Genomic DNA, 15282 nt, shown 5'->3' with positions numbered 1-15282 from the left:
TGGCTTGAGGCTTAGAAGTGCTCCACCCGAGTCGTCCAAGCCTCCTTCCTGGGGTCTCCCAGGGCATCCCGGGTCACCTGCATTCCCATCCAGCCTTCCTCATTCACAGTTGTCTCAGCCATCTGCCCCTTCCCCTGGTCACAAAGACCCATCTGCCCTCTGCTTGTCAGTAGGCCTCCTGCACCCCCTCCCCCCAGTTCAGGGTTGTGTTCACCACTCTGTTCCCCAGCCCATCCCCCACAGACGTGGGAGCCAGGCCTGGAGAGTGGGGTGGGGCTAGGAGCCAGAAGCAGTTCCCTCTTCGGTGGGCAGGAGAGGAGCCTGCGGTTCTGTGTTTGTTCTGGAGACCCAGCCGCTTCCCCAAGGAGACAGCCAGTGGTTCCCAGGCCACAGCCCCTCAGGCGGAGCCAGACCACGACTGGCCAGGCCCTGACGGGCTCCGCCAGGGCCTGGCGCTGGGTGGTCTGGGCAGCAGCCAGGGAGGCCTCAGTCCTGGCCTCAGGGAAGGAGCCATGACCAGAGCCAAGCTGAAGGGGACCTGGAGGGGTCCCGAGGTCTGGGGGTGGGCTGGACATGGGGCAGAGGCAGGCATTAGGCAAGTGGTGCTTGGGGATCCTCTGAGAAGACTTCAAGGCCCAGATCCTAAGTCCAGGAAGATACCAGGAACATCACAATTGGGTGGTTTCCACCCAGCTCCTGAGTTGGCCCAGGCAGAAGCCCACCATAGAACTGATGGCCTGTGACAACCTGACTCCAGTCCCACCTCTTTAAGACCTGGGCTTTTCCATCCATACCACAGTTAGGGAACAGCTCAGAAAAGGCTCTTCAAGTTGGGCAGTGGCCCAGGCTGGAGGGATCTGTCTGTCGGAGTTCATTCTCAGGGGCTTCTCCTTGCCCTACTTGAGTCTGGTAACAAGCGCACCCCATTTCTTCATCTACGTCTCTCCTCACCCTCCCAGAGATGGGTGGCCCCGGGGTAGAAGGAACACCCTGGCCATCAGCTCTCTGTAACCTTGGGCAAATTACTTCCTCTGTGTGCCTAGAATTCTGCATATCCCTGTGACCCTGTCTGTGGGCAACTGGGGCTCTCCTTGTGCCTCAGGCTCCCCTGACTGCTCACTCAGCTTCTCCACCCCAAAGTCCAGTGTGTGCCACCATCTAACTGTGATCCAAACCCAACTCTACTTATTCTCTCCAAATCTGGTCCTCTGTAAATGACACCTTCATCCACTCAGGCCCTGGGCCAAAAACTTAGAAGGGGGAGCCCCTGATTCTGCTGTTTCTTCTCCTCTCCACATGCCATCTGCCAGACAGCACTTCTGGCTTCAGCTCCCCAACATGTCTGTGATCCAGCCACCAGCCACCACTCCACGCCACCACCACCTCCAGCCCTGAGGACAAAGGCCCACAGGCCACATAGCAGCCTCCACTGCTGTCCAGGCTCCTCTGACAGCAGCTAAGGCTACCTTTGCAAAGCTAAGGTGCAAGCCACGGCCCTCCACTCTTTGAGCCCCAAGGTGGCTTCCCCTCTGCTACCAGAACACACAGGCTGCCACATAACCATAGTCTCGGGCTTGCTCTCACCCACCTACCCCCACAGGCCTTCCTCTGGCATCCTCTCTTTACCCCTCAGAGGACACATCAGTTCCTTCTTGCCTGGCTTTGTCCCTGCTTCCAGCGATCTGTCCTTCAGCTGTCTACAGATGCCACCATCTTCCGAACTGGGTCCCTGTTAGTGTCACTTTCTCAGACAGGTCTTCCCTGATTACCAGCTACATGGCAGCACTCAGAATTCATTTCTTATCTGTAAAGTGGCGCCAGCCCTGGAGTTCCATCTGCCCTCTGACCTGAGATCGCTACCTGGAACCCTTGGTGGAAGAGACTCAACTCCTGAAAGTCTTTTGACCTCCACGCATGCACTGTGACACACACACACCTATATTCATGTTCGCAGACATGTATCATGAACATGTGCAATAATAATAAATCAGATAAAAAAAATTTTTAAGAAGCCTATGCTCTGAGCTGGTAGGTTTGGATCCCTGGCTCCACTGCTCACTGATGCTAAGCTTTCCTGGAGCTTACCACCTTTCTTACTGATCTTGTTGATTCATCTGTAAAATGGGATAATAGCCCTAGCCCTCCAAGGGTGGGTAGTAAAAAATAAATGAGCCCATGCATGTCAAGGAGCACTTAGGGACAGTGCCTGAGACCCAGTGAATGTCATGGAAATTGCTGGAGTCGGGACTGCTTGTGAGAGCATTTCTGTGCCTACTGTGCGGATAGCCTACTGTGTGAGGAGCCTGTGTCTGTGTTCCCACAGGCAGAATGGAGGTGGTCCAGCCAGCATCCCTAGTCTGTTCTGTCCTTTCTCTGCTGTCTGCTTTCATGGCCACTCCACCTGGGGGTCACTAGTGCCATGAAGGAGGCAGACGAAGCCACGTCGGGACTGGGAACCCGAATCCTCCCCTAAGCGTTTAATCACTGCCCCCCCCCCCCCCCCCGTGTCCCGGGGAGCACCTCAGTGGGAGGTCTTTAGTTCAGCCCAGGGGGTAATGACAAACTTAGCTGTCTGGGCCTCTCCTCCAATTCTCCCCAGGGAACCCACAGTCCTGTGGCTTGTGGGGCTGGAGCACTTGTCCTTGGATAGATTAACACCTTAGAAATACAGGAGGGGGTGGAACCTTCCATCTACCGCTGATTGGGCCTGGAGCGGGCTATCATGCCCTTTGAACCTCAGCTTTCCCATCTGTAAGTGAGGGTGATACTGTCAACCAGACAGGATGATGGTGGGACAGATGTGCCAAGCTTGTCTTTCCTCTAGGTGGCAACTCACTTCCATGTCTGGGGCACTAAGTATGGTGTGTGTCACACAGTAGGTCTCTTGCTGCCTCCAGCTCTTGATTTCAGGGCATTTGGAGGGATGACACCACTCAGGGACAGGCCTAAACGCCTCTGCAATAACCAGGAGCCAGATTGCTGAGGGCAGTGTCTGGGCCTTTTCCCACCTTTTTCCCACAGCCCCAGACTTCCCTGCCTGATCTGGTGTAGCAGTCTTAGTGTGGCTGCCCAACCTCCAGCATCATAGAAATTTCCTCAAAACTGGCTGCTGAGAGGATGTTACAGCAATGGTGCTCGTTTTCCAGGTCCTAGACCTTCTGTGTCTCCTCAGGGTCTTTATCGGCAACCTGCAGGCTTCTCAGACCGGCACCTGAAGCCCTGCTGCCCATGACGCCTCTTCTGCACAGGTAAAGGGCAGCTGCCCAACCCAAACTACATTTCCCAGCATCCTTTGCACTTGGGTGGACACGTGACCAGTTCCTACCAATGTACTCCAAGTGGAAGCTAAGAATGCTCAGGTCCCAAAGCAGGGTGCTAGCTCTTCTACCGAGGTACTGGCCAGATAGAAAGGACACTGGTGCTGCAGGTAGAGGTAGTGGCTTCTGGTGGGAAGGGTCTGGGTCTAAACCTCTTAGCCAGGGTACTCATCCGTTGATATGGAAATAGATTCACACTGTGTTATGAAGAGAACCTGCCTGCCCATCTTTGCCCTTCTTGCCTGAGAAACCTGAGGACAAAGGGACTTGTGAGCCACTGGATGCCAATTGTGATGGCTGTGGTTGCTGGGGACAGAGCTGGGCCCATGCCTAGACCCCTGGCTCAGATTGGGATGCATAATCCACACAATCAACAGCCAGGGTGACAGTCAGTGGTCCTATAATGTGTGTGAAGGACCCAGCCCTCTGGGGCGTGAGCACCCGGACAACTTTGACAACTTCTCACAGAAGAAGAACTGCATGTTCCCAGTGGGGTCTTCGGTGCCCACAGCATGCTAGGCAGGGGTGTTGGGGGCTGCAAGGCCTTGCCCCAGTCCACAGGCCCCCATGGTTCTGATTCAGCCATGCTTACCCCCTTTCACCCATGCCAAGGCTCAGCAGATGCGTCTGTGCTCTCTAAGATCCTGACTCCTATAACTGGTCTGGGGTTCCAGCCCTTCAAGAAGCAAGCTGGGAACTCAATGTGATCTTTCTCTGGTCCAGCCCTTAGCCAGTGAGGGGAGCTAGAGAATAAACATCCCATCTCCTCCACACCCTGGGCGCGACTCTGAAGTGTGCTTCTTGCACCTTGCTGCCAAGTCACACAACCCCTTGTTCTTTTTCTGTCTCCACTTCTTCAGTTTAATAACTCATGCCCAATTCAGCCTGAGACGCAAAGCCACAGTTCACACGCCCTGTCTCCAGTCCCTGTGGCCATCGCGCTCTTAGATGTTAACACTGATGGACTGCAGGTAGTACTGGGAAATGTGTCAAAATGGACTGCTTCCATACGAATATAAGGAACCACTTAAATGATAGTGCAGGGGCTCAGCAAAGACTTCGAAGGTACTGGGCTAACACCTCAACTCACTGTGATACACAGTTCAAGATGAGGCAGGGGTCTCTGGCCCGGAGAGACTGCACACAATTTAATCTCTCATCCCAGCATCAGCTTGGCTGTGCTTTCTCTTTTGGCTTTGACTGCTAGGGAGCTCAGAGAAAAATTTGCTCAGTGTCCTTTCAGACCTGAAGGATATCCACTCCAGATATTCAGTCTTGGTTCCTGTTTAACTGGTGTGGATTGTGAGTCATTGGCATTGGCTGGGACTGGGTGGGCAGGAATTTGGAAATGTATTATAAACAAATAAAAGATGTCATTAAGTGCAGGAACGTTGGCATCGAGCAAATCTGGATTCAAATCCCTGTCCACAACGTGGGGGACCTTGACAATCATATGGCCTCCCACGCTGTGGGTGTCCTCATTCATAAACGTGGGTGATGGGAAGAGTTTCCTCAAAGAGGAAGCTGAATGACTATACACACCACCAGGCCCGGGTTTCTGGCTACAGGCTGGGGCCAGTGTTCACTCTCATGAGCAAAGCGACTTGAGGCAAGAGGAGCAACCTTGGGGGACTCTGTGTACCCCAATGTCTGGAGCATTCCCATGAGAAGTGGGCATGGGAAGATCAGTTGCTAGGGTGCTAGAGGCTGTGCAAGGGAGAACGCGTGTCCACCCCATTCACCACGATCCTCAAGGACTGCGTGTGTGAGCGTGTGCCGCACAGCACATGTGTGGGATGTCGGAGGACAACTTTGCGGGGCCAGCTTTCTCCTCCTACCTTCCCTGGGTTCTGGGGATCACACTTGAGTTGTCATGCTTGTGCGGCAAGTGGCTTAGCGGACTAAGCCTTCTCACTGGCCACCGCCATGCAATTATCGTACCGTGCCTGGCACGCGCTCAGGGTTTGCTGAAGGCGGCATGCTACAGGGCACCAGGCTTATGCAATGTATTTTGTGAGTATCATGCTGTGAAGGTGCCCCAGGTCACTGAAGCCTTCCCTGCTGTGGGTTTAGAGACAAAAGACTCTTCTTTTTCAACTCACAGTGACCCACAAGGGGCTGTCTCCCATTGCCATACAGCAGGGCACTGAGACACAAAGTCAGAGATTCACGCCATCGTCGAAGCTGGTGAGTCGTGAAGCCCCTTGGCTGGCAGGAGCCCTGACTTCCCTGCTCCCCACGCGCTTACCCTGGAACCCAAGTCCAGTTCTTTCCTGAGTGATGGGCCTATTTTGGTCTCTTTCCCACTGACCACAAAGACTCAGCTCTGGTCTCAGAAATATTTGGGTCGTTTTTATTTAAATGTCTTGTGTTCCCTTTAAACCAACACCAAAAAGAGAAATTAATTTTTTTTTTCTTTTTTTGCTGTTCCAAACAGGAGAACCGCTTCAGTGAAGGGCTGGTGTGTGTCTCTGGAGCTGGGTGGGGAGTGTGCGTCCTGTCCGGCGGCCACCCTGGGGAGACAGCCAACCCCGGAGGTGGCTTCCTGGGAGTCTCATCCTGAGCAGACCTGGTCTCCCCTCCAGGAAGGGCTGGGCTTGGGGACTGGCCATGACTATGGGGCCCAGTGTTCCAGAAGGAAGGAATGAGGGGAGGGAAGGTCAGATCTGGAATGTTCCATGGAGGTTGCAGGGTCTGGAGAATATATTTGGTAGAAAAATAAGGTGCTTTGGGAATTTGTGCAGTCTGCGCCCTGCCTGCCCAAGAGAGACCTGCCCTGCTGGCCAAAGGCTAGTGAGGAGGAAGTACAGACAGAGCCTGGAATCTTCCAGCCCATGAAGGATTCCGGACGGAAGACAGGCAGCAAACTTCTGTTCCTGCTGGAGGCTGCCTGGGCCTCTCCCTTGCGTGTGGGCTGCCAGGCGGTGGGCCACATAGGTAGGGGAGCTGGCTATCCATCGTGGGCTTGTGGGACCTGGGCCCTCACTCAGAACAGAGTGCTTAGGGGGAGCAATGTCAGTGGGAGCAGCAGGGGCCCCAGGGAGGGGCTGCTCGTGGAGCGGGCCGAGGCACAGTGGTCGACGTTGGCCCCAATGCAGGAAGCATATGCCATCACGTGGGGGATGTAGTTCTGCTCATGGACGCCGTGAAGCAGGTGTGCCATGGGGCCCTTGGCAAAGACTGCCACATCTTCCCCACCGTGGGTCTCATGGCGCAGGGGGACAGCAGACTGGGCCTGGTAGTTGTTGTGAGCTGTAGGCCAGAAATATCTTTTGAGTGCCTGCCTCAATGCTGTGAGAGAAGCACCCCCTTTTCCTTCATCCCCAGACTGGCTTGAAGGACCTTTTCACAGAAGAGGAAGCCAGGGCCCAGGGTGGGGGCGGCAGGAGAGGGTGGGGGTGAGTAATTCATCAGAGGCAAGTAGGTTCAAACTCAAGCCTGTCTGACCCAGAAGACCACACTCTCTGGCCCCTACAGAGTATCCATCCAGTAAAACACATCCCGTACCTACACAGCCCAGGCACTAGGCTAGGCTCATCAGACCCATTTCGTCTTCTGGGGTAAAGTCCCCAGAAGGCAAAAGCCTTTCACGGGAGAAATTAAAGCCGAGAAAGGTGAAATCATGTGTCCAAGTTGCTAAAGTACTGGAGAGAACCCAAACTGAGGCTCTGACTCAAATTTGGGCTTCTCCAGGACCACATCAGCCCATGCTGGAGGGATACCCTTTCCCCTCCCAGCCCTGGCCTTGGTGGTCTCACCATAATCCACCATGGAGACATTCTCTCGTTCACCATCCACCACCTTGTAGCCAGGCCCATTGCCATAGAGGATGGCTGTGAAGGGCTTCTTGTCCGTGTCACTCAACATGGGAGCCAGACCTGCACAGGGAAGGGGGCCCAAGGTCACAACTGGAAGTCTGGTCAGAAGCTCCCTAACCAAGCCCTTCGGGGTCTGTGACTTGGTATTCCTTGTGATCCTTCAGGAGCCCAAACTACCTCCATGAAGCCACCTTCCAAATGCCAATGCCTTTCACCCCCCAATCACTTCTGCTCTCCCCATGCATCTGCCCCCTCTCTTCCATCCTCTGTGCTGCCAGTCTACTCGCCCACCCATCACCCAGTTTTCAGCTCGCTTGTGTTCCCCCGCCCGTCACCAGTATCTCATCTTTCTTCCTCAGTCCGCACGGGATCCCAGCCACCTTGCTGGCTTTCCCACCCCCAGGTAGTGACCCACTCACCAAAGATGGAGTTGCCCCGGGGGGTGTATCCACCGAAAGTGAAAACGTGGGAATGATCTGCAGTAACCACGGTCAAGGTGTCTTTCTGGGAAGTCATAGCACCCGCCCTTCCAATGGCCTGGTCCATCTCCACTGCCTCATGCAACGCCTGCTTAGCCTTGCCCTCGTGGTGTCCATGGTCAATCCTGCCTCCTAGGGACATCACGACAAAGGCCTCCCATGAGGTGACAGGGGAGGGAGCCATGCCTCCACAGGCCCAAGGACACTGCCATCATTTTAACATCTCCTTGATAGGGAATGACAATGACCTTCACCAGGGACTCCCCAGGTCCACCTCGGGCATCGCACACAGTCGAGTGGCTTTCAGAGGGCGGGCGAGGAGAATGTGGTGCACAGGCCCATGTGGAGAAGGCAGACTCACCGAGTCAAGGGAGAACTGCAGGGTCAGAGCTTGGATCTTTCCCCCATCCCTCGGCTCCCAGCTCAGCAAAAGCAAGGGAAGGGAAGGGGAGCATGCGCAAGTCCTTACTGTGTGCTTAAGTTCCTACTGTGTGCTGGGCATGACAAAGATTTCACAGCACCCCTGGGCATGGTGATTCAGCCCTGTGTGTAGATAGAGCAACCGAGGAAGCCTGGGGGGGGGCATTCCCATAGGGGTACTGGATAGGAGCTCAGGTCTGACTCATTCCAAAGCCTGTAGTTATGTTTCCTCCATGAACACATAAGCAGAAAGCATGGGGACTTCTGGATGGACTTCACGGTGGCACAAGCCCCCAGGTGTCTGGGAAGTGTCATGGTGGCCTTCCAGAAAGGCCAATGGAAGGTTGAATCCCATAATATTAGCCCCGTGGAGTACATATGCAGGTCCTTAGCAACTGCTTTTCTTTGTCTGCCCGTGGGACGCCACCTAGTGGTCACTTCCAGTTCAGAGGGTCCTGAGCTGGGGCTCCAGGCGGAGCTCCCTCCCCACTGACTTCCCCCTCACTGCTGGCCTGGCTGGTTGGCAGGGCAGGCAGGCTGGCCTTCTCTTTGTTGTGGTTCTGGGAGCAGCTGGCCTGGCAGGCTGGTCTGGCCTTGCTCACAAAGAGGACCACTCCCGGGGGACCCGTGTTCACCACCACTGGTTCCTGGCGCTTCCTCAGATCGGAGGCCTGTTTAGGGGCCAGACCCGCTGCACTGGTGGGAACCCCAGGGCTTGGCAAGAAGGTAGCCTAGCTGGGGTGGTGGCCACTGGTCTCTGAAAGACGGAGGGGCCCGAGCAAGCATGTGTATATTGGAGATGTGTGTGTGTGTGTGTGTGTGTGTGTGTGTGTGTGTGTGTGTGTGCATGTGCGTGCGTGTGTGTGCACGCGCGCAGACATACCCACATGTCTGCGTGGCGTGAGTACATGAATATCTCAGCAGGGCCATGCAAGGGACCACAGAGGGCAAGGGCTGTTGAAATTCTGGAAGATTCTGGAAACTTTGTTACTTCCCACTGTTGCTTTGGCTCCTGTGTAATTACAACGACAGCAATGGAAACACTGAAGCCTAACTCACTGCCTACCCCCCAGGGCTTATGTGCTTGTTAGTTCTGGGGGGGGGGGTGTAGACACTGGAGATGGATGCTACGTGTCCTTTCTCAATCACTTTCTCCTTTATTTTTAAAGTACTTTATTTATTTACTAGTTTTTTGCTACACAGGGTCTTACTGTGTAGCCCCGGTTGTCCTGGAACTTGTTATATAAACCAGACTGGCCTTGAACTTACTATGTAGACCAGGCTGGCCTGAAACTCAGGGATCTGCCTGCCTCTGCCTTCTGAGTACCAGGATTAAAGGTGTGTGCCCCCACACCCAGCTTTTATTTTTAACTTTAATCATGTGCACACACACACACACACACACACACACACACACACACACACACACACGCGGTTATGCACATGTATGCAGTGTCCATGGAGACCAGAAGACGGCATCAGCTCCTCAAGAACTGGAGTTATAGGCAGTTAGCTGTGAGCTGCCTGATGTGGGTGGTGGGAACCAAACTTGCTGGGAGAGTAGCAAGCACTCTTAACTGCTGAACCATCTCTCCAGCCTCAAGATTTTTTTCCCCAACTATCCACCTCTCTCTCTCTTTGTGTGTGTGTGTGTGTGTGTGGTGTGTGTGTGTGTGTGTGTGTGTGTGTGTAGGGGGTGCCTACAAAGGCCAGGAGAGGGTGTCGGATCCCCTAAAGCTGGAGATACAAGTGGTTGTGAGCGGCCTGATGTGGGTGCTGGGAACTGAACTTGGGTCTTCTGCAAGAGCAGTATTTGCTCTTAACTGCTGAGCCATCTCTCCAGCCCCTCCACCTCCATTTTTTCAAGACAAGGTCTCTCAGTGAACCTGAAGGTTATGAATTCAGCTAGGCTGGCTGGCCATTGAGCCTCGGGGACCCACCCACCTCCACCGGTCCAGTGCCGCCCAGGCGCTCATCACCATGCCCAACTTCTCCCGATGTTTTGTGATCTGAACTCGGGTCCCCGTGCTTGAGTGACAGGCACTTCACTGACTGAATCATCTGGCCCAACACTTAGTCTTTGCTTTACACTTCTGAGCACAATGGAGCCGAGTCACCGCTCTAGGACAGGGGACAATTTTTGGCCTTATTTTACACACATGCTTAGTGAAGGCCCCATGGCTGTGGTGGCATAAGGTCAAGCACCCCACCACCATCTATCTCCCTGGCCTCTGACAGCCACAGCGCAGGTGGAACTGTTCTTGCATGGGTGATGCTTAGAGGCTGGATGGCCCTCCACAGCCAGGTCCAGAGAAAGACGGCTCAAAGGGAGACGACTGCCTCCTCTGCCAGGAAGCCCTCTCAGATTGGGCTGGTGGAAAGGCAGTTTTCCCATCCTCTGAACTCCCAGTCTTTGCTGGGAGCTCCTACCACATCCTTCCCTAGGAGGGAGTTCTCTCTTCACCCCTAAACTGGTAGTTCTCTTTGAAAACTGTACCATCCCACCACCTAACCCAAGTCATGTTTCTGAAAGGTTAGTCTTCATCGGGCCCTACCTTCCACCAGCAGGAAGAAGCCTTTCGGATTCTTTGTCAGGATCCTGAGGGCCACCTCCACCATCTCGGAGAGCGAAGGGTCAGTCAGGTTGTTTCTATTCAACTCATACTGCATGTCCCCGGGTTCAAAGAGACCTGTGGGCATAGGCAAGAATGTGGGTGCCAGGAGTCCTGAACCTGCAGGGATGACCCCAAGGAACCTGGGGTGTCACAGAGGATACAAAGTGATAAAAAAAAAAAAACCCTACGCTCAACTTGGGGCAAATGTAGGGGGGAGGGAATCTTACCTGGGAGACTCTGTGGATCCAGAACGGGACTCAAGAAGATTTTTTTTTTTTTTTGGGGGTTTTTCGAGATAGGGTTTCTCTGTGTAGCTTTGAGCCTTTCCTGGAACTCACTCTGTAGCCCAGGCTGGCCTCGGACTCACAGAGATCCACCTGCCTCTGCCTCCCAAGTGCTGGGATTAAAGGCGTTCGCCACCACCGCCCGGCAAGACTTCTCATTATCCACACAGTCCACCTCACGGGGGCCACGGGGTTTACAGCTCACCTGACCAGGGGCACAGGGTGGGGGGGGCGGTGTCTAGGGTCCACCTCTCAGAGGAGGAGGAGACAAAGGCTCTGAGTGGCCCAACAACTTGCTGTCTTCAGCAGGTGAAAGGGCAGGTCTGCGACTCAAACCCAAGAGGACACAGCACCATATCTCTGAGGCAGTGGACTCTGGACGGGGCTCAGAGGGGCAACATGAGCGTGTGCACATTTATAGGTGAGGTCTGAGGGCACAGCGGCCTGTGCGGTGAAGCGGCAGAAACTTAGGGGTCATTGTCTGCTCTGCTCACTGGCCCTGGGCTACGCCCATATGAGAGCCATCTCTCACCCGGTCACCACGCCACGGCTGAACAACAGCGACAGGAGCCCAGTGCCACGCCTCCCGGAGCATCTTGGGAGCAGGAGCTAATCTCCAAGGTGGTGTGAGCCACTAGCCTCCTGCAGCTCAGGCCCTGTCGCCCTCCTGCTGGCAAGCTGGCCTCTGTGCCAATAGGCCTCTGGAGTGCCCACTCTCTGGGGAACAGGGGTCACCCTGACGACTGGCAGAGGCTGCCTGGCTGGTTCTGCCCTGACTGTGCCATGTACCGCCCCCTCTCTGATCTTGGTTTTTTTTTTGCCAACTGGGGCTCATCTCCCTGAATAGCTTAACACCTCTTTTCCTCCCTCTGGAAAGGCCCTGCATGGGGGTGGGGGGCTGCCTCTTACAGCCCCAGCCACGGGATCCCCATCTTCTCTACTTACCTAAGAGGTAGTCCACCATGGAGGGGTCGAGGGCCAGCAGCTCGGTGCGGTTCCAGACATAGTGGGAGTGCTGGGGGGTGGGAAGGGCTGTGTCAGTGCAGGTTGGGAAATCTGGGGACAACCCCGGCTGGCCTCAAAGTCAGGGTGGTTCAGTTTCCCTGCATCATTTAACATCCTGCCCTGAGCACCTGCCTCCTCTGTACTCAAGAAACGACAGATATATAGGGATTATCATGTACAACCCGGGTAGATGAGGATTCTGGGGGTTGGATCAAGGAGGGCTTCCTGGTAGAGGTGATACCTTTTGGGGGGTCCTGAAGGCAAAGTAGAAACTGATTCACCTGAGATCAGGGAACTGCTTTTCCCACAAGGGTGTCACAGGGTAAAAATGAGACCACAGAGACCTTGAATGCCTACAGAAAGGAATGAGTGGTGTTTGGGGGTCCCTGGAGAGCCAGGCAGGAGTGAAGTCCACCTGCTGTTCCTTGGGAGTCCAGAGCGCAGGAACACAGGGTGAGACTCTGTGTGGGTTATCCAGGGCCCAGGTGTGTGGTCCCAGCACTGTGAAGAATTTGCTGTGTCCTCAAGAGAGCCCCTTGCCTTCTTTGGCCTTAGGAGCAGGTTTTTGTTTCTGTTTTGTTTTTCCAATACTCCAGGTTGCTCTCTGGGAGCGGGGAGAAGGGATGGGAGAAGGGACACAAGAATCAGGCTCAGGTCCCCAGTGCCCTGCTGTGTCAGGCAATCCCCACAGCAGTCGCTCAAGCTGGCCCCATTTTACAGATGAGGATGCTGAGGCACACATATATCAGGGTATTGAGAACCACTTCTAGGCCATACTATTGATGCCCAGAGCAGGGACCCTATCGGGCAGGGCTCAGAGCCATAGTATGGGTCCCTCCCCATGCTAGGAGTCTATTCAGAGTCCTGGGGCAAGAAGGATGGCTTGCTGGCCCTGATCATGGAAACTGAGGCAAGAAGGACGGGGGGGTTTGTTTCTTTGGTTTGCCTGTCCAAGCCGGCCCAAGAGGGGAAAGAGGACAAAGTCGCTCACTCCCACACCCTGTACCCATGCATGGGGTTGTCCCCAGCCCTGCCCCAACCATACTCTTAGCTCAGCCTCATCCCATCAAGCCTCCCCAGGGACCGCCCTGGAACCCTGAGAAACCCAACCCCAGAGTGACATCAGAGAGGCTGCCAGGCTGCTCCCCACTGTCTTCAGCCCTGACCACAGTCATTTCCAGATCCAGCTGCCCCGCTGGCCCACAGTTGCAGGTTTAAAGGGCCAGAGGCCGCTGGGAGGAACCAGGGCCTGGCCTGACCTTGCTCCAGCCTCCCAGCCCACCCACGCCCCGGCCCAAGGGATGTGCTCTGAGGACTTTACACCTCCCTCTTCAGCCGGCAACTTCTGTTCAGCTGCGTTCGCCTGGGATCTGAGTGCCCTCCACTGCCTCCCCCATGTCTCCCACTTGCTCAAGGCTTCTGTGGTATCCTCTCTGCGTGCCTGTAGATCCCAACTTCCTGCCATCCAGGCACACAACACTCCCTGTGTTTGTGTGCCCCTGTAGGTGCCCAGCCTGCCTGGGGTCCATCCAGGTGACTCCCTGACCCTGTCACCACCCCCCTTGGTGCCCTCCCTACAGGGAGCAGGAGTGTCAGTCACGGGTCTGTAAGGGATAGAATGAACAGGACCCTCACTGGAAGAGGACATTTGAGACATGGGTGGGGGTCCCGTGGCCCAAGGTCCCACAGCTGACCCCTTCTGTAGTCGTCGGCTACCTTGTGTCTGGGTTTAAAGCTCTTCCAAATGCTGATGAGGTCCAGGCCGTCCAGCCTTGTGCCCCTGGCCTTCTCATCCAGTTCATATTCCACATCAGTTCTGTTCTTCGGGTACATGTACTTCCGGCCGCCCCCCATGATCACCTGAGGGACACACAGCCATCACACCCAGGGTTCTAAATTGTCCAGAAGCCCCAGGGGTCCCAACCTGGAAAGCAACTACCAGAGTCGGGGTGGAGGTGTGGATGCTTGCCCAGCAGGTAGGTCCTGAGCCAGTGTTCTCTCAGCCTCTGTTTGTTCAGATTGGAGAGATGAAATCACTGATCTAGCAGAACTGTGGTTTGGGGCTTTTAGGGGGAATATTAGTGTTCCTGAATGCTTACCCCACCTGGCTAACACCCCCTGTGGAGGAAAGACCATTTACTGTGTGCCAGATCCTGAGCCACTAAGACAGAGTAACTCACTCAACCTCCTACCCAAGCTGCAAGGGAAGCGGCCAGCATTTTCTCGATTAGACACGAGCACAGAGATGAGATTTCTTGCTCTTCAGCCACACAGTGGTGCACAACACATATAAGATTCAAACCCAGAACCCAGTGTTTCTCTTCCAGAAGCCCCTTTTGGCTCTGCTGTACGCGCGAGTCAAGGAAGGGGCCCCCAGGAGTCTCTTCTCCCACAGTGAGTGGCTTCGGCCAGGGAGGTCTCGGGGCAGCCCAGCTGGGAACCAGCCCACTGCCTGGGCAAACACGGGCCGGCCTCACGTCTGTGTAATCACCGCCAGGCTAATTTTATCCACTGTGGCTGGCATGCGCGGGCAGACGGACGCGGGGTTGTTTGTTTGCCTAGGGAATCCATGTTTGAAGTCCTAACTATTTTTAAAGCAGTGGCCAAGAACATAACAGCCACAGCCCATGGTGACCACCATACCGTGTCCTCCTGTCACCGTGGGCAACAGCCCAAGTTGCTGCCCCTGTCTGATACCTGAGATCCACTGTCCCCAGATGGGGCCAAGTTCTCTCTCTACCTTTGATTCTATTTCCCAGGGTTCTACGGGGTAAGGAGAGAGATGGGTGCCTGAACGGGCAGTGGGGAAAGTACCCCAGAGACAGCCATGGGGACCCAGGAAGGCCAAGGACACTGAAGTAAAGAGCTGACTCTGCTGCTTGTTAACCAAAGGCCTGTTTTTTGTTTTTTGTTTTTTGTTTTTTGTTTTTTTTACTTTGCAGGGCCTCAGTTTCCTAGTCTATAAAATGGGAATGGCTATCCAGAGAAGAAAGGCAGTCATCCAGGGTCACTGGGGGACCCACAATGGAAGATGTCCCTACAGAAGAGGACAGTGAAGATGGACAGATTCATTCCTAAGGAGGCCAGGTCTTGTCCTCACCATGCAGTGAGGAACTTGGATAGTGCAGACTGGGATGGGGAGAAAAGGACTCCAGGTTGCTGGCGCCTTCTGTTCCCACAGAACCTGACCCCTTGACATTCTCAGAGTGGAACTGAAGCCCCCAATCTTCCTGCCGGGAGCGCTTGGTTCCCAGCCCAACGGAGACTTCACACGGGCTCATTAAGCTCCCAAATAACAGGCTCGCTGTTTGCCTTCGGGGTTTAGGTTTGTGTCTTCCCCTCTC

The 15282-nt window shown here is 54.8% G+C and overlaps 1 protein-coding gene across 2 annotated transcripts in view; it reads right to left on the bottom strand.

Annotated features, from left to right (window-relative positions):
- Positions 1-5649: 5649 nt before the first annotated feature.
- Alpl (alkaline phosphatase, biomineralization associated) overlaps positions 5650-15282 on the bottom strand; it is a 56797-nt gene continuing 47164 nt past the window's right edge. For both annotated transcript variants that reach the window (XM_052717856.1, XM_052717858.1), the window contains exons 7-12: positions 13655-13798; positions 11879-11948; positions 10590-10724; positions 7555-7746; positions 7076-7195; positions 5650-6569 (exon numbers count right to left, since the gene is read on the bottom strand). In XM_052717856.1, coding sequence (XP_052573816.1) covers positions 6304-6569; positions 7076-7195; positions 7555-7746; positions 10590-10724; positions 11879-11948; positions 13655-13798 — 927 coding nt within the window. In that variant the 3' untranslated portion in view covers positions 5650-6303. The remainder of the gene's footprint in view (positions 6570-7075; positions 7196-7554; positions 7747-10589; positions 10725-11878; positions 11949-13654; positions 13799-15282) is intronic.

Source organism: Peromyscus californicus, unplaced genomic scaffold, assembly GCF_007827085.1.
Source record: "Peromyscus californicus insignis strain IS unplaced genomic scaffold, ASM782708v3 Scaffold_5__1_contigs__length_169319896, whole genome shotgun sequence".
NCBI classification, from domain to species: Eukaryota; Metazoa; Chordata; class Mammalia; order Rodentia; family Cricetidae; genus Peromyscus; species Peromyscus californicus.
The sequence above is the reverse complement of the archived record's forward strand: the minus strand, read 5'-3'. Positions and strand labels throughout refer to the sequence as shown.